At 35.7% G+C, this 20,330-nt stretch overlaps 1 protein-coding gene across 1 annotated transcript in view; it reads left to right on the forward strand.

Annotated features, from left to right (window-relative positions):
- The window catches only part of brinp3a.1 (bone morphogenetic protein/retinoic acid inducible neural-specific 3a, tandem duplicate 1), a 53,903-nt gene extending 35,469 nt beyond the window's left edge, over positions 1-18,434 (forward strand). The window contains exons 5-8 of the mRNA XM_055058674.1: positions 2,928-3,033; positions 3,454-3,690; positions 10,351-10,573; positions 15,747-18,434. Coding sequence (XP_054914649.1) covers positions 2,928-3,033; positions 3,454-3,690; positions 10,351-10,573; positions 15,747-16,863 — 1,683 coding nt within the window. The 3' untranslated portion in view covers positions 16,864-18,434. The remainder of the gene's footprint in view (positions 1-2,927; positions 3,034-3,453; positions 3,691-10,350; positions 10,574-15,746) is intronic.
- Positions 18,435-20,330: the final 1,896 nt, after the last annotated feature.

Genomic DNA, 20,330 nt, shown 5'->3' on the forward strand with positions numbered 1-20,330 from the left:
TTCATGACACCAAGTTTGACATCTTACATTGTAGCAGTGCATATTATACAATTACTTTCTCTGAGTGAGTGCAACTTGCACTAAATGTGTTCAGTTTATTTTAATTTAAAATTTAAATGAACAGCAAACAGATAGAGAAACTTTTCTTCACTCACAGAGTCACTTTTTTTTCTTCTTCTGTGCCCCTTTCTTGTGGGAAATGTTTCTGGCAAAAATGTACTTCTCTTCTCTTGCAGCTGTCAGATCATAACAAATAATCTTTAATTGTTCTGTTTACAAGTGTTCCTCAAACAAACCAGACATTACAGGAAGCTGCTACTTATCCACTTACCGGCACTCACATATGCACTAACATCTAAAATTTAAAATGGTTCAGTTGACAAAATGGCACTGTGACAGATCACATCATCAATGAACATACTTCTTATTTTGAAATCACAATTGAATTCTTGTTAATGTTTCTGCATGCCTTTACATATACTTTTGTGAATCGTTTGTTGCTGCCATGAATTTAAAACTGACTTTTAAAACAGTGCAGGATTTTGTTTTTTGAGTTATCTGTAGTTTATTTGTCTTTTTTGTTTTGTCTTTTTCTGTTGCAAGGTGAGTTTTAAAAAATCATGACCTGTTTTTCTGTGTGCAACTTGCAAAACAACTTTTTTTTTTTCTTTCCCTAAAAAGTCTTCTTCAAACCTTATGGACATTCAGAGAAAAAAAGCAATTAAATGTATGAGCAGATTAGTGAGTGACTGGAGATCATCCTGTCTACATCTTTGGGCTTCCAACAAGCAGCACACAACTCTGTGTGGGGAAGTCTTTGAGATAGCACAGAGCACAGAAGTATGTTGTAGTCATCAAAAATGTCTAGTTGGTGAATCAGGAGCATATTCTCTTTTTGGAAAATGTTGTTGACACATCGTAAACTAGAGTCATAAGCTAAATAACAGGGAAGATAGCAGTACAGCATTTTTTTCCCCATGTCCCATTAGGAATTTTAGGCATACCATGTGGAGAAACTGGTTGCCAACATGTGCCACGGCAAATTTGTTGTACGAAAAGGATATTTCCAGTCGGTATCTTAAATGCTTAATTGACTTTAATAACATTGATCTGGCTTCTATATGCAGTTACTCAGTGTGGTGCTCACCATTGCTCATGCAAGACTCACTTGGTCACCTTCTCAGCACAGTCAGCGCACCCTAAGCAAATGCAGCAGGCCCAGACGTGTTTACCAGTGAAATCATGCAGGTTTCCGGGACGGGTCGCGCACAGGACAGTGGAGTAGACTAAATTAGTTCTGCCTGTCAATCCAACCAGATTAATTTCCATTATCAGATCCTGCATGGCGTACTACAGCTCTCCATTTTTTGAACTCACTTCAGGTAGTAAAAGCTGTGCCAAGCCGTATCCTGCGTGCAAGTGATTTGATAGCAGACTGCATTTGTTGATTGGCTTGTGATTTACATCACTGCAAATTCTAAACTACATTTCAACCACCTAAGTAGACAGGCCGACATGCTGTCTGCTATTAGGCTGCTGCTCATGGGAACGAGTGTAATTATAAGTTTAATCTTAAGGAGCACAAGGATCATAGGCGTCAACTGTTAGAACAGAATGACGATGATTACTAAGGTGATTTTAGCTCTAAACACCTGGATATTAAATACAGGTTGGTAGACATAAATGTGTCCTCAGAATTCACCATTTACCACAATTTTATTTGGATACAGTAGATTTTTCCTGGTATATCGATGGCCATGCTCTGTCTCTTAGCTCCGCCCACTTTGGTGGAATTTTTCTAAATTTGTTAAGGGATGGGTCTTCTTTAGCATCTTACCCTGCCCTGACACATGGACTACATGAAAGTAGGAAACATTAGAAGCCACACCCATGCTTCATAGATGTGAAAGGACTTGCAGACTGGAGCAGTTGCACATCTAATACAAGAGAGAGGGAGAGAATTTCAATTAACCTGAGTACAACCATAACATCAGCCACTTGCCGCTGGGCAGGACCAGATGCTCTGTCCTTCATGCTTGTTTTCCAGCTCCTTCTTCAAGCATGCCAGTGGATGCTCACAGACTTGTCCAATTTTTGAAATGAAAATCTTGCACTCCTGATTCTGTGCTATGTACTTTGCGTTGTTGCTATTCAATTAAAATGGCCATACCATTTTAATGGCAAATACATTCAACTTGGAATATTTTTTTTCTTTCCTTTCTTTTGTTCTACCTTTCTTGCTTTCTTTGCCTTCCACATTGACCTAATTTTCATTTAATCCATGCAAAAAAGGAAGTAAATTTAATCTAAGTCTTATTATTACTATCTGAATTAATTGAACACATTTCAGATTGGTTTGTCTAATTACTGTGTTGTCAGTCCTTGTATCAATTTTCCACCCAAATAGTCCAGTAACAATATTGCAAATATCACACAAACATTTGCTCCATTTCAATACACAAATCCTGAACTTTATTCAGTTTTACATCCATCTCAAAATTTGTGTTGGGATTGTATATATTTTACACGTGGATTTACCTCAATCCACGTGTAAAATATATGCATTTTATATATATATATATATATATATATATATATATATATATATATATATATATATATATATATATATATATATAGAGATGACTCAAATTATCTAATCATGATACACACCAGAAATATTTGCCTCAAGATAATTTAAAGCTTAGTAAATCATAAAGTCACTATTCAAAAACAGCTTCCTCCAGTGAAAGTCTAAATAGCTTGCAATATAGTTTCATTTTCTGAAGAGACAATTTTATTTTTTATATTGAAATCAGACTGCTTTCCCTTTCATAATTGTTTTCATGTTTATTTTTCTTTGTTTTCCATTAGCAAATTTCTTTCTCACTATGAATTATCATCTGGCTCTGCTGTGCTTCTTTTAGGTGACCGAAACAAGGACGGGCCCACTTGGATGCAGTAACTATGACAACCTCGACTCTGTCAGCTCTGTTTTGGTTCAGAGCCCTGAAAACAAGATTCATTTGCAAGGTTGGCTATCCATAATTGAACTCCCCCCAATTTCTGAAGGAATTGTCACAGTGTCTGTTCCCTGGCAAGTTTATAACTACAGCGTGAGAGTGTCAGAACAAATTTAGCTTCAATCACTCTTTCTTTTTTCTCCCAGTGCATGCTTGCAAAGTTTTGAGGTAAATCCCAACCAGCAGAAATCTGGAACCGAAGTAGAATAACTGCGGAGTAAAAATAAAATTGAGTGAATCTTTGCATAAATGTTTTTGTTGCCAAGCATGTGCATTGTAAATAAGAAAGTCACTATCAGTCTTAAACCAATTATTCTACAGATGTTGCATACAGAAGTAATCTATACTTATACTGCAATGCTTAAAGGACATTTGTGTCGTTCTCGTTTTATTCATCTATGTGTTCGTCCTGTTTCTTTTATTTCCTCAGGCCTCCAGGCCATACTGCCAGAATATCTGAGAGCCAGGTTTGTGCAGGCTGCTCTAAGTTATATTGGCTGTAATGAAGAGGGCCAGTTTGTGTGCCGGGACAACGACTGCTGGTGCCAGTGTGCTGTCGACTATCCGCAATGTAATTGCCCTGAGGTTGATCTGAGGGCTATGGAAGGCAGTTTACTGCAAATCAGAGATTCATGGAACATGGCCAACCAAGACTTTGAGGCTTCAGGTCAGTGTTACTCTCCTGTCTCTCCCTGATTGATGGTGGTACTTTCTCTGGGGAAAAGAATGCGCTCGATTGTCAAAAGAGGTGAAAATATTAGAAATGATTCGTTGATAGGAGAAATTTGTAGCGATGTATTTACTTTGGCTCTTCTCTTGATAAAAATATGATCAGAGACATATCTGGTATTGTGTAGCAACATATTGGTTTGTCTACAAATTATTATTGATGAGGACCTAAGACAATTATTAAAATTTGTCATTTTTATCAAAATTATTAAATTAAGTCACTGCCTAATTATATAGAAGTAATAGTGAAGCAGCTCTGTTGCTGTCAGTTACTGTTTAAGGTTATCTGCCTTGTGAGATACAGAATAACACAATTTCTCCAAAATAAAATATTTTAATAACAAAATACTTCAAGTTTCAGTTAAAATTATTTTGCCAAGAAACTCTAACTCTGCTAGTAAGATTCAGTTTAGCTACAAAATAAAAAATGAAAGAAAAGAAAAAAAACTATTAAACTACTATAGAGGAAAATCGAGGCTGCTTCCAGCTCATCTCATTCCCATTAGTACCACTAATATATATATTAATGTGTGTGAGTATAGGTGATGTGCTCTGACCGACTGCGGCACGAACACAGTGAACTGTGTTTTAACCACAGCAGCACTGTGGATAACTTCTTAGGCAAGAGAAGTTTATCTGTATAGCAAATTTCAGAAACAAGGTGATTTAAATGACGAAAACATCAAACAACAAGCAAGGAACACAGATTTAATTTTCTCAAATGACTTCATCAAAACCATCACCATAAAATATCCCCATAAAAACTAAATCAGTTGATATTCTAGTGATTAGTAATCAACTCTTAGCAAATTATTTTAGCTTTGATTTAAAATGAACTAATTGTTTTTGCATTTTTCTGGAAGTTTATTTCAGATTAGAGGAACATAACATTGAATGCTGATTTTCCCTGTTTGGTTCTGATTCTGGGGATGCAGAGCAGACTAGAACCAGAAGAATAGAGTGGTCTGGAAGGTTGTCATAACACCAGGTCTATAATATATTTTGGTGCTAAGCTTTTTAGTGAATTCTAAATCAACTAAAGTATTTTAAAATATATTCTTTGAGCTATAGGGGACCAGTCTAAGCACTTTAGAATGGAGATGATATGCTCTATTTTCCCAGTTTAAGTAAGGATGTGAGCAGCTGGGATAACGGAGACAGAATTGCCTGCATCTATGATCAGATTCTTTCTGCATGAGCTGAGACAGCCAGTTTCAGAGTCCTAGTCTTATTTTCGGTGGGGTTACAGTCATTGATTATAGAGACAGCAGGCCATATTTTACTTTGGATCTAAGGATTTTATTTTATTTTTTAAAGATATCGTCTTGTTCTCAGCCAGCAATATCAAGACTTTCACATGCCTGTTCTCTATGACATAGTCTGTGGAGAGCTTCAGGCAAAGACTTATAACACTGTTCTGCTCATGCTGTTATACCTCTATGACATCACAGAGATTACAGCTGTGGGGAACTCCTCCTTCCAGCAAGATGTCATAAAAACTGGTTACTACTATGCTTGCTCGAAGTCAGAGTTTTTACCAGTCTTTTAGTTCATGTTTCCATGTGGCTTGTGTGTATCTCAAACTGGTTTTAAAGTCAGCCTTACTTCCCTTGCAAATCTTTCATTTCCCCATCGCTTCATTAGGTGTTGTTAAATCATAGCTCTTGTGCAGAACAATAACCTTAGATGTGAAACAACACCAACATTGACTTTCAGACATTTATGCTAACTGCTAGAATAATGAATGAAATAAATGTATTTATTTAAAAATTGGGCAGAAAACTACTGTCGCTGCAACACTATCCAAAACATAAGGCCGTCATCTTTCTACTTCCCAGTTGGGATGGCAATCTTAAGTGTGTCTTTTTCATTCAAATCTAACGGCCTTCATTACAGCCTAATACTACAATTTTAGTTTCATCAGGCCACAACACATAACTTCAAAAGTTTAGGTTTGCAATCCCAGAGTGCAAACTATAATTACTGTTTTATGTAGCTTTTTTACTTATAGCTTCTTTCTCACTAGTTTCCCTGTGGATAATGACTTTCTTAAACTGGGTTCAGCCATCCTCATGATAACTTTTGCTGCTGTTAATTTGCACATTTCACACCAATATACATTTTATCTCTGAGGCACACAGCCTCTCTGCTTATAATGGTATGATGGCTGGACATGTGTTTATTTTTTATATGAACCAGGAATGTGGTAGCTTCAGACATCTGAGGCTTCCACCTCATACCTAGTAAGCTATTACATATTTACCTATATGGTAAATATGATACATTTTCTAAATAATGTAAATCAAGTTTTAGCACAATTTTTAATGGTGAATTAAATGTTAAATGATTAGAAGATAATACTACAATGTATATTAATGATACATATGTAAAGGCTGAAAAACAATTATCCAACATTCTTATGATAATTCAGAACTAAAGATAGGTTAGGTTAGATTCCACACACATTACAGGTGTGGAATCCTAACTTGCAGGATGCAGGGTCGAAGGTGCTCTAAACATTTTGTATTTATTGGGAAAATGTTTTTAGTTAAAGACTTGAAACCTGATCCTGAATTGAGATAAATGACCTGACTTGAAATTTGATGGACTTGCCCCTTAAAGACTTGAAACTCTGAAAAAAGATGATTTGTCAATATCTCTCTTGTCGATAGATAGGTCAGTTTTAATTAAAAAAAAGAAAAGTTCTGTAATTATTCTCTGTGTATGTCATAGGAATTTCTCCTCATTAGTTTGTACTTAAGCAAAGTGATGATGAAATAATAATAAAAAACTGACAGTGGCTTGAAGCAGTGCTGTGCAAGACTTCTATGTGACCTAACAGAATCTGAGACATCCAAGGGTAAGCTGACTGTCTAAGCATCATTGACCGTTCAAAGGACATCAACCTAATTCTTGACATTTATGCATGTGTCTGACGGTGGCAGTTTAGCCTCTGTGTTTGTATTTAGATTGATTGGTCCAGAAAACAAAAGTACATGTGAATTGATGTGACTGGATCAACAGTGAATCAGTCAGATGAAAACCCTACAGTAGCCTGAGGAGAATTTGTCATGCCCTAGAAATGAAACACAGTTGCTATAATCCGTTAGAAGCACATGATGTAACCTCTAATATAATACTTCACGGCTCAGTTACTGCCATTTTGTCTGTTAGCCTTATTTAATGTTTCTTGATAAACATGACAAAAAAAGAGCACATCAACAGATTTTAGATTATCATTTTTAATTCAATTTCCATTTATGATCTGACAAACTGTCTTGTGTAACTGATTTGGAGGTTACGTCATACATTGCCTCCATTCTGTGCATTCTTTATTTTTGTACCGCTCTCAACTTGTGTGTTTCTCTGTGTTATTTTCAAAACTTGGCTTCAGTCACGAGCACATCACTGTTTCAGACATTTCCAGCTTTGCCTTGAGCCATTTTCAGTACACCTTGCTGGTTGAGACCATTACCACGAGCAACATGATTCTTTACTGAGAGTAACTCGATTAGCACATTCTTGGCAATAACTTAAGCAGCAAGGTGCACCGAAAGCACAGTTTCAGTGCAGTATTTATTCAAGAGAAATAAGTTCCTATGAGCCCCATGGGGACCTACTTGCACATTTGATCATATGGAGAACAACTTACAGCCTTAACAGAAAGATTAATAATCATGACTCTGATTGTTAAATTAAATTTCTGCTGTCAGCTGATCGTAGACATGATTTGCTTTGATCTCACACTGAGAGGAACATGGTTTATTGAAGAGATTATATATTTTTCAGCTAGATCAGTTTCTCAATTCATAATGGACAGGAGGATTGTTGTTTTCTGGTGCTCATACAAAGAACACTATTGTGTAGGAGAACAGAACTAAACAAAACAGCCCTGACAAACACAAACTTCAGTATACATCCTGACCAAGTCACGCTTTAGGTTAGAATGTTGTCTCTAAAAAAATTAACACAATTCTTTGTACACAATCCATCAATCCTAAACTATATCAAACAATTAGAACATTTAGCATTTCTTAGTTAAGCTGGCTCTTAATTTTGTCATGAAAATTAGGCTAAAATCTGATAAGGTTATTTTTATTATGCCTAATTATTATGGTAAATTGACAGAATTTACGTAGCACCTTTCCAGTCATAATGGCCACTCAAATAATTTTGCACTACAGATACATTCACTCTCCGAATACATTGGAGTTAAATGCGCAGGGTGGAAGTAAAGCAACCTACTAACTGCAAGACAACTACCAAAGTCGCCTCTATTACCTATATGTGCTCCACCCAAATCACTCTTTTGTCTTACTTCTCCAGTTGAAAGTGCCATTACATTTTTCACTCAGTGGATGATAATATAATAATGGTGTGTAGATAGCAAATTTCCAGGTTTTCCAGGTTTTATTTCAATGAGAGTTTTAAATGTCGTCTAGCTTCATTTCACAATTCCGTAGTTTCCTGAACCAACAAGATTTTAATCATCCTAAAGCTCGCAAAAGCTCACTTCAATGTTTTAAGTCAATATGTTAGCATGTACCATGATGCATTGTTTTTTTTTTATCCTTTCAGCCTTTGCTTGCAGTTATTTGTTCCTCATGTCTTTTAATAGCTTCTGTTATATCTATTTGCCTCGCCTCGGCACACTTGCAAATATCCACTGAGCTTTTCTTATTGCATGTCATGACAAATGGTGTTTCAATAACTCAAACAATGAAAGATGATGTAGGGTGGATGTCGTATGGCATCCAAAAGCATGATATATTTCATCCCTCGATTGCTCGCAGTGTCATTGTTGTTGAAAAATTAAAAAGACCACAGAACCCTGCTGCTAATGTTGATATGTTCAGTGCACAAGTGTAGAGAATTTGAAGAGAAAGATAAAGCTATTTTTTTTTGTACTGCAAGACCCCATTTTTTACATATTACTAGACAAATACAACTGAATTTGCCTAAAATATCGACTCTATATGGCATTATTGAATGATTCAGTGTCTTTGAAATATGCATATCCACTGCACCTTAGAACATGTCACATTTAAATTGCATGCTTCCATATTTTAAAAAAGGATTTTATGTGACAGAATAACAGAAAGCGGTCCAAAACTGAGACAAGGAAGGAAAATGATAACCAATTTTCTTTTACAAATGAAGATCTGGAAAGACTAATGCATTTGTTTTTGCCATTTTTTATGTTATTCCTAAATAATTGTTATCCCTACATAAGCTCTACTACAGCAACAAGTCATTCAAATGACCTAAGGATTAAAGTTGTGGAGAACTTTAAAGCAGGGCTGGGTTGAACATTGCCAGCTTCTTTTGTTCAAAAATAGACGCACAAGGCCAAGGACCTTCCAATTATAGAGACAGACTGAGAAAGATTAGAATCAAATGTAACTTAAGTGGCCATGGGAACAATTAAAGGGTTCCAGAGATCCACAGCTCAAGTTAAAAAAAATTTTTTTTTAAATCTATTAACTTAATTATTATGATTCTAAAGAATTCATAGAGCTAGAGATTGATTTGAGTTGATTATATCAGAACATATTTATGTTTTACTGAAAGTAAAGGTTATAGCTAATTGTGAATCTGTGGCTTTAACGAAAACATTTCTTTTCAAAAACATTTCTGTTCAGTCTCTTTCAACAAAATGACAAGAAGGTGATGGAAATCCGCCGCAAAATATGTACAACTAGAATGATTGCAGTGACAAGCAATTCTGCTCAGGTTACAATTTCCAGAGATTTATAAAAGCTTTGTTAAATCAATTTCTTTTTTCCGCTACTTTGTGTCAATTTGTCAGAAATAAATTCCAATAAAATTATAATATAACTTTGCAACCTGCTCATAGAGGAATTTTCAAACGTATTAACACCGCTTGGACTTTCAACCTTTGTCATTGTTCATGTGTACCCAAATGCTCATTGATACAGAAATATTTCCTTACAATCTTGTTTCATCAATACATGAGTTTCACAGGACACAGGACAACAATACACACCTTGCACAATCACTTGGGAAGCTATTGACACCTAATTGGTTTTCTAATCAGCTGCCTCATCATCACGATAACGTTAAGTAATTACAAACAGTAGCGCGGTCATTTTCTAATCAGTCTTGCACATGTTTGATTTTCAATACATCCAATCATGATGATGACGATGGTGATGTTGTTATTGAATGCCTTGAAATCTAATCTGCTTTCTATTCAGAATGCATCCAGTAAACAGTTGCTCTGAATCACTGACAGATATTATACTCTGAGTTCCATGTCCACCCTGTTTTTCTCCCTACTGATTTGCATCCAGAGCATTGAAAGACCTGTAGGCTGTTCATTAATGAAAGGGGGAAGAAACCCTACCCCAATCTGTATTTAGCCCTGCCTTTACCCATTAGCATACACGTCAACCAAAATTCTTTTCATTTAGCCCTGCAGCACTTGAAATCCCACGACCCTGAAAAAGAAATGTTCTCATTTGCCATGTCTAAACTAGCCAAATATAATTAGAGCAACACAAAAAGACCTTAACTCTGCCCAAATGTGACAGGAAGAGATTGAGATTTTCATTTTTCATGTCTTTCTGCTTTACAGAAGAGTTTCAAAACTTTGTTCGAAGGCTTCCCACATTCTACGCCCTGAACGGGTCTGCCATCCAGTATTTCTGGAAGACGGAGCCGTCCATTCACCAGCGATACAAACAGCTAGAGCTCAGCACACAGCAGCTTGCAAGCAAAGCACGGCGCATCATCAACAAGATCTTTACCCTCAGCAAGAGATGTCAAACTCAGCCAAAAATTATTATGCTACGGGAAAGGTGAGAAAATAAGAAGTTTCTATGATTACCTTTTTTTTTCTTTTTTACAAGAAAGTGGATATATGTGTTTGTGGAACACTCATTTAGTCTTTCCATCACCTATTTATGTGGTACTTTTTTCTAAATCAGTCAAACAAGGCATCACATAGTGCGGACACACAATAAATGAATTATTTGACATTATCCTGAGCTCCTGCTGAGCTAAGCTGCAGTCATACCTGATCTCTTGGCTGCATTCCCATCCGTATCTTCTTTACTTTCACAAAATCAGAACTATCCTTCTGTGAAATTAAAGTTTGCTGAATTTTAAAAAATGTTACAGAGTGTAAGGGTTTTACTTGTACAGCAATGAGAGGACAGGATTTTTTCGTTCATCTTTAGATCATCCAACATTTGTTTTCTGTTTGCATAATCTTATTTTGAAATATAAAGTTGGCAAAAAAAATGTTTGTATACATGCATGGAACTGTTGAATTAATGGTTATTTTTATTATATTTAGGAGAAAATCTTGACTTTCAGTTTATTTTGGTAAATTAACAACAAAATATAACTTTACAAACCTATAATGTATCCAAAAAAAGTAATAATGAATTAAATTAAGGATTATTAGTTGAAAATCTAAATACATCTATTTTAAAAATGAGAATTTTTCTTGCGTAAAGAAAAACATTTCTTTTGTAAAAGCAGAACTCATCAAGATGACAGATTTTTTATCTTAATTGTTAAAAGAATGTGTTTTCTTTGATGCTGGTGGAGTTTTTAATGTTTTGCTTATAGAGAGATCTTCTATCCATATTTATGTGGTAAAGTTGTAGCTTCAGGCATAACAGCCAGTGAAATATAGAGCTCATGCACACTTTGCAGTTTTATGAGAATAAATTGTTCTTTTCTTTTTCTAAATTAGTTTTTTTTCCCTCTTACATTCAAGAGTTTTGCTTCATTAACTCTTTGCACCCCAAGCAGTGTTTTGGAATTGTTTGCTCGACACAAACAATGTTTTGTTGTTGCTGGATAGAAGAGAGGTGATTTATGCTTTCAAGTGAACTTGTTAGTGGAAATGGAAAATATGTGGATGATTTGACTACTATGTAAGCCATTTTTGCTGTCAAACATAAAAGGTAAAAATCTCTGAAATGACAAAAAATTCTCATTTATTTCCCCTTTGTTAAGAATTTCAACTTTTACATGATGTTACTTTGAGAAATCGCTTGGCCTATTGTGGTGTAAAAGTTAGTGTAATTATACATTTTTTTAAAAACTAATCCTCAGTAATTGTCTCATCTCAAGATCTCCAAAAATAACATAGTATTTATTTCCCATTGGCTACCCATCTTCAGAATCTGCCCCGTTAGGTTATCTTTTTGTTCATACAATTGTTTTAGTAAACTAAATGATGTAATGTTTCAAATAGATAGGACTCCAATTGAAAAAGTTAAAATTAAAAGTATTTTGGGTGGTAATAAACAATCAATTAAACTTGAAAAAGCATATTAAGCATTTAAAATCTAAACTGTCAAGAAATATTTCAATCCTCAATAAAGTAAAACATTTTCTGGGTCATAGTAGACTCCATACTGCATCCTCTGCATTGATCTTACAATACTCAACTTACTGTCTGGATCAGGGGTGCCCAAAGTCAGTCCTCAAGGGCCGCATTCCTGCATTTTGTAGTTCTCTCCCTGGTTTAACGCCCTTGGATCAAATGATGGCTCATTAGAAGGCCTAAGCACTGACATGCTGAAAAGGTTGTTGGTACTTCCAGAGAGAGAATTAAAACATGCAGGATGCCGACCCTCGAGGACTGACTTTGGGCACCACTGGTTTAGATGGTTGGTGTAATAACTACATTACTTCACTGCTGCTGTTGATCATACTATACAAGAGTGCTATGCATTATTCACAAAGTTAGACATCCACATCATACCAACTCACTTTTCTTGCAGGCCACATCACTTAGGTTTTACAGGTTTGTTTAAATTTCACACAGTACAAGGCATGTTTTTTCAAGACACAACACATGACCAGGTAATATATGGAAAATGGGCCGTGTTCAAGGTTTGAGAAGGAGAATATAACTTTATGAGTAACTTAGTTTTTATAACATAACAGCACATGCCATAAAGAGAGACTTTTGTGTATTCATATATGAAGTTCAGCTGTGGAATTGTTTAAATGTGAATCTGTAGCAGTGTGAAAACTTAAAATAACTTAAAGTATAAAGAAATTGTATTTGATCATTGTACAGTGGGAATGAAGACAGGCATTGATTATTAACCGGGTTATATCAAATTTATGGTTGGCCATGAATTGATTTTTCTTTGTTTGGATCTAAGAGTTTATCTGAATTTGCAATATAATTCAGTAGTTATTTACTGTTATCATTTTAACTGTCTTTTCAAGATATGAATCGAAACTGACTGACCAAAGAAAACTCAAAAGGAGAAGGGAGTGGAATTACATAAGAGTTTACTGTATCCACTCCTTTTTGGATGCAGAACTGATGAATACAGGCAGAGGGGCAAAATTATTTATTTATGCTTATTTGTTTGCTCTAGCTATATTTATTTTGTTGATTCCACTTTGTTGTCTTGCTATCTGATTGTTTTGTTTCTTGAAACTGGTCTGAAACAAAATAAAAAAATGGAAAAAATTGATCTCAAAATATTATGAGTAGGACTAACATTAACAGACCATAATAGCACATTTTTACATCTTTAAAACCCCTACTGAAACTGGCAGAGTGGACTGAATGAACTTTAATATTACCACAGCTTGTTTGTAATGTTAGCTTTGCTTCCTAGCTTTTACTGGCAAAGATGTGCAACATGTCTAACTTTCAATATCTCGTAAGTGATCATGGAGAAATAATAATTTTCACTTTACACTTTGAGATTGTTATCGCTGTTGCATGATTGGAACAAATCAAAAATGTGCTTAAAACATTTTTCTTATCTTGTTTTTATAAAACATCATTGGGAGATCTAAGCAGGAATACTGACTCTGCACCATCTGTGATTTCTTGTCGGTCCAAAGTATGTGGTTATTAAAACAGGGCAGAATATTATTGTTATATATGTTGGGAGTCTTACACACTGATCAAACTTTTAAGGACAGCTATCTCTAAAAATGTGTTGCAAATGACAGTTTCACAATACATTTTCTTAAGAATTGATGGATTCTCTTCCAAGAAGAAAAAAACAACAACTTTAGGGTAATTCCCTTTGGAATATCTCTTGGTGTTCCCATGCAAATTGACAGCACACTGTGGTAGGGTTCAGAATGATAATGGTACTCAAAGTACTGACCTCCATATGGCTGTAGAATAGCCTGTGCTGTCTTTAGCATTTCAGGGTATTAAAATGCATGAGGACAGTGATATTAATTTTAAGTAGTTTGACTTTTTTTTTTTAGTTTACAGTTAAACTGGAATTAGGGTGATGGTTACATTGAATTAAAGCATCTGATTACACTGAAGATCATGTGATGAGATGAAGAAAGAGAGTAATTCTTATGCAATTTCTATGAAATCTGCTATTTTTAAATAATCACTTTCATTGGGGTTTCTAATGCATTTCACCCAGTCCCTTATATATATAACGGTAATTCTCTTGATTCTACTAAACCCAACCAGTTTTTCTTTTTTTAAATAGTAATTTTTACACTGGAATTCTTAAAACCATTCTATTTAATTCCTGCATATATTCTAAAAAACACATTCATAGCTCTGTGCTATTATTTTAGTACTAAGGCATCAGGGTCCTTTTCGTACAAAGACAAAGCAGGGAAAAAAAAGTATCGTAGGCACAAAAGCTATATGCACTGCTTTCTGCTGCGCTGTTTGTGTGGAGGTGTCAGAACAGTCATAATGAAGCTCTGCAGAAGAACTGGTGTGCTTTCTTTGGTCAAATGAATGTTGCTTTTAATGGAACAAGCTATAGTGCATCTTCAAGGGAAAATCTTTTTTTCCCCCACAGGTGTAAAATGAATCGGAGGCAGAAAAAAATTTATTTGTGACATTGATCCGAGTGAAATAAACTAATAGACATGGAGCAGATTGCGGAATGAAAACACAGATTGTCTTTGGCCCATATTGTATGCCATGTCTCTATGACTTTGCATGTCCTGCTGATCCAACGCAGCAGTAAAACAGCTTCCTCTCATTCGCTGTACACAGTTTACACTCTGAAACTGTGATATGTGCAACGTGAGTTTCTGAAATGCGTTGTAATTTTACGTTCGTTTTTTTTCTGACCTATTTAAAACTCTTTCTTAAAAAAACAAAACACACATGTGTGCTTAACTAAAATGCTTAAACACTTTTCAAAAGGTACTTTAAATCTGACAAACAAGACTTAAACAGTTGTCGATTTTAATTTACTGAATATGATTTTTGTTTATGCAACTTTTACTAATTCTCATTTCTAATTACTTGTACTATAATTCTCATAAAATAACACAAAATTTCAATGTAATCCTCTATCTAGCATCAAATTAAAAATATATATACATTTGGACTAAACCTATGCCAGTAAGCGATAACCTACACAGAAACTGCAAGGGATCAAAGGAGATTTCTTGAACATTAGTCTTGCTTTGCTGGTATAATATGCATTACAAATAGAGGCAGAACTGAAGAAATATGTAGGCTCCTCAGCCATAAAAGTCGCCTCCCCTTCTATTACATTGTTAGATCAAGAAATGATGTTAGAACTTGCACGGGTTTTGATCTCAAGATTGAAGCATGCAGCCTTGACTTATGTCATCACTTTGCTGGCTTCAGTGATGATCCATATTTTATATTACGATGGGCACCATAAATCAGACTTAATTAGATGGATTTATGCATACACTCAGAAGTGAAGGATATGTCCTTAAAAATAGGTTCATGTTTTACAGGATGGAAGATCTTTTTATAAGGGCAACATGGTTCCTTAATAGATGAGACATATATCTCATTACTGTGATCTCTGGGAGTGTAAAACTGGCCCCACCTAGTTCGTATTCTAAATTCTATGATTCGACTTGGAAGGCGCTGTCCACTGTAGGCAAAAAAAAACAAGTATGTATCCAAAACAAGAAAGTGGGCTATGTTTGTGATTGAATTTGGTTTCTGTTCAAAAATAATAAGCTCTTTCACCCATGTATTCACCTACTGCTCTGGTTCTGTTGTAGGCCGTTTGGGTATTGGCTCAACTACATCCTGTCCATCATGTACTGCAGTGAAAACAACCACCTGGGTTCCTACATGGAGGAGACCCGGAGCTGCTCCTGCCCATACGAGCATCCCCCCTGCCAGAGTATGATCCCATGCACAGTAGGAGAGGGCTCCTCGTGCGCATCCTGCTCCTATGAAAATCGCTCCCGCTGTGCCACATGCAATCAGGGCTACATGCTGAGCCAGGGCGTGTGCCGCAACGAAGTGCCAGATTCCACTGACCATTACATTGGCTTTGAGACTGACCTGCAGGACATGGAGTTGCGCTACCTGCTGCAGAAAAGAGACAACAGAATCAGCATCCATGGGATCTTTGTCAGCAATGATGTCAGGCTGAATAACTGGTTTGACCCATCATGGAGAAAGAGGATGTTGCTGACTCTAAAAAGTAATAAATACAAATCAAACCATGTCCACATGCTCCTGGGCATGTCTCTGCAGATTTGCCTTACCAAGAACAGCACACTTGACCCCATGCTCTCTGTCTACATCAATCCATTTGGGGGGAGTCACTCAGAGAGTTGGATCATGCCCATTGACCAGAACAACTACCCAGACTGGGAAAGGACTAAATTAGATCTTCCCTATGACTGTTACAACTGGACTTTGACATTAGGCAATAAATGGAAAACATTTTTTGAGACTGTCCACTTCTACCTACGGAGCCGCATTAGAGGGCCTTCAGGCAATGGAAATGGAAGTGTATATTTTGAACCCCTGGAATACCTGGAACCGGGCCAAAATCTGGGCTACATGAAGATCAACAGCATCCAGGTCTATGGCTACAGCATGCACTTTGACCCAGAAGCGATCCAGGACTTAATTTTACAGCTGGACTACCCGTACACTCAGGGATCGCAGGACTCGGCCCTTCTGCAGCTGCTGGAGATCCGGGATCGGGTCAACAGGCTTTCCCCACCTGGAGCTCAGCCTCTGGATCTATTTTCCTGTCTGTTGCGGCATCGGCTCAAATTGTCCACAACAGATGTTACCAGAATCCAGGCAGCATTGCAGACTTTCAGTGCCAAGCAGCCAAACTCCATTGAATATGAAACAACCAAATTATGTAGCTAGTAAGTTGGCCGGTGGCCAGATGCACAGATGGAGCAGTTATCACACAGGCCTATCAATTGCGAGGAGCAATTCTAAAGCAGTGCAATGAACATTTTGGTGGACTTTGTAATTGACATGAATCTCAACTCCACGACTGAGATTCTCATATCAACTTTTCCTATAAATTTGTATGACATCTTAGAATTGAATAGGTTGTCACCATACATGCCTCATTACTCTTTATGAAAAGGTTTGTTGTCATATTTTACCAATGTGCTAAAATTTGTAGATTGTAGAAACTTGATTCACTTGCACACATAAAATAGAAACATTATGTTGTCAAAGAATAATCCAAAAATAACCTTAATACCAGCGTGGTTTAATTTATTTATTTTGGTGTTTCTCTCATCACAAAAATAGTAGTTTTCATTTTATTATGCATCAATGGGGCATGTCTTTTTACTTGTTTTTATTTACTTTCCAAACAAGGATCGTCACTTTTTACCTAGTCTACAACACATTTTTGTAAGAAAATGCGAAATAGATGCTGTATCATACAGATTTCTTGAAAGATACAATATAACAGGTTCACAATGTGTTACATGTGCTTTTATTTTTATAATGCTGTTGTTTGTGAAGCAAATGATATGACAACATTGTCTATAAAATGTACAGTAAAATTTGTTAATACACTAAATAAAATAAATTTTTATGTGTGGTCTATATCCATTTTGCGTGTTTTAAAAACTGGCTTTTGCTCCATATTGCTAAAAAGAGTGGAGATAAATAGCATGTAAATAGAATCAGGCCACGTTTTTGCAAAAATAATAAATTTGACTTTGACTTCACTTTGCCCTGTAAATATGCATATTTGAGTTTTCAAATATGCAACTCACACAGTATTGAATGTCCTAACTTGAGATTTTTGAAAAGTGTTTTTTCGAGGTCAGAAAGATTATTGAATTTACCAAAAGTCAATTGTTTGTTGTAAAATCATCCCAACCTTTGCTGAAGTCCCACACAAAGTATATTTTTAAGAAATGATTCATAGGTTCACTCTGTACATTTATCAAAAACTTCCAATGCCTCTCTCTCTATAGCAACTCTTCAAATACATCACACAAAAATAAAAATGAGTAAATGTAAAACAGAAAAATAAAATATTAAGAAAGTGTTAATAAAAACTGTAACAGAAAAAGGGAAATAGCAGAAGGAATTGCATTTAGTGTCTATACAACTTCTTATAATTGTTAATTGAAATGTCTAATGAATGTATTTCACAAAGGTTATGTTTTGGGTGAACGAAAAAAATATAATAACAATTTAAACAATAGCAAATTGGAGCTAATACATAATACCAGACATTGAAGCTGCAAATTTGGTGCTCTGCTGTAACAAAACAATGATGGGTTTTAGATCTCTTAGCTTCAGATTTTTGTTGATGGATGGCTGCTTGGGGGCAGTGGGGAAGACACAAGAATCAAAGCCTTATATCTCAGGTGTGTCTCACAGTGGTTTGTACTCTGTTGTAATTTGTAGAGGTTTATGTCTTATTCCAAGTCATGAAATAAAAGCATTATTTTTTGTCTCCAGGTGCTTTGTGCTACAAGTATTACGCTCTTCACAAAACCGTTTGCAGGGACCTCTCTGATGTTTAAACATTTCATAGTAGAAAAGCAGTCAATGTGAAAACGCTGGTTCAGAAACTGAGTTTGCCCAGAGAATTACAGATCATAGGCTCAGAAGGCAGTGAAGCTTCACTCTAAAAGTTTTCTGAAAAATATGAATAGCTTTTTTATGTTAAAATAGTGGAGGGATCATAATAAAATTGCTAAGGGCCTGAAAGAAGCTTTAAAACAATGTTTTAGCAAGTGTCCCAACTAACCTTACCTCAACCTCAAAAGCCTTTGAGATCGACGACTGTTTCATGACCAATCTACAAAATGCAGTTGCAGTGAGGCATTGTAAGTTATAGTCCTCTAATGGAATCTTCAATCTTTTCAGGAAAACAAACTAATTTGGAAGTGAAATCAGATTGTTTCTTTTCCATCCTCATATCTGAGTTAATCCCCTCTAACACAGTAACGCCACAATTACACTGTAGCACCAGGGGGTTTTCCCCTTCCAACATCTAATGGAATGCAACATATGCTCCACCATGCCTTACAATGTCTAGTGCTATTGTTTATTTATTTTTCTATGCTGATTTAGTGAAAATTAGTCAAGCATTATAGCAATAAAAAGTAACAGCTGGATGGGTTGTGTTGCTCTGTTAGAAAAACTAAGGAAAGTTACTTCCTTTTTGTCTAAAGAGAGAAATAATCATTTTGATCTACACTATGGACCAAAATGAAAACAGGGAAATAAGGATGAAGTGATTTTTTTCTAGGTTAGCTCACTAATCTCCATACTATCTTAACCCCAAATTACATAAAATCTTGTCAGATTTTGATTTTAAATGGTTTCATTAGTCTAAGAATCTTGCTTTTTCAATAGATAATAAAGCAATGTAGAAGCTGTTTTAGTTTAAAAATATATTTTTCATTAAATTATACTTCATTAATTATTTACACACTTCAGAATATCTGAGGATAAATTTTGGAATTAGAGTTTAGAACATCCTTCCTGTAGAGGAACACAAGTTTTGTGTATGTTTCCACTGGAGTTTTTACCCTTTATTTTTGGTAATAGGTTCCAAATGTTTGGTTGGAAGGGCTCTCTGCCAACACCCTAAATTATATTCCATGTAATCAAAGCATATAGACATGGCAAAGTTGTCAAACTTCAAAGCAAGCAACAGAAGGGGGAAGAAAGTCAGTTTAAGACTTAAATGGCATAAATTATTCCAGACCATTTTTACATTTAACTACTTCTATGGTCTACAGATGATGTTCCTAAAAATGTTATCAGTATCTAATGATCATACCTGAGTATTGTTGCTCATCTTGTCCACCACCTTTATAGCAACTTGTCCCAATCTTAAGCATTTAACAATAATGATGTTCATTCTTATTTTGAAATCCATTAGTAGTATTAGAAGTATATCTCTACCAGTTAGGCTTGCCCTTCCTGCCCATTGTTCTGTTGTTTTACCCTAATTTAGCTTAAGATGGAGAACAAATAGTATGGCTCTTTCGAATATGTACTTTATAGGTCAGCACACAAGCTGCAATCAAATAAAATAGTCAAAGTGACCTCTGAAGTTGCAGCTCTTATTTCAGCAGAGGAAAAGCATTTTTCATAATGCTGAAAATGTGGCACTAAAACATAATGTTAGAGGATAAAAGGGAAAGAGCACCGTCTGCATGGAATATAGTGGGTGAAGGTGACAATATAATTATTATCTCAATGCCAGATTTGCAGAGAAAAGAATCCCCCTGAAAGTTGCAGTAGGCGGGGAGACATGATATTCCAGGCTGACAGAGGCTGCTTGCGACTTTTAGAGAAACCCAAATGAAAAAGTCCAGGTTGTTCAGTTTACATTAACA

Source organism: Poeciliopsis prolifica, unplaced genomic scaffold, assembly GCF_027474105.1.
Source record: "Poeciliopsis prolifica strain line A6 unplaced genomic scaffold, Auburn_PproV2 SCAFFOLD002, whole genome shotgun sequence".
Lineage (NCBI taxonomy): Eukaryota > Metazoa > Chordata > Actinopteri > Cyprinodontiformes > Poeciliidae > Poeciliopsis > Poeciliopsis prolifica.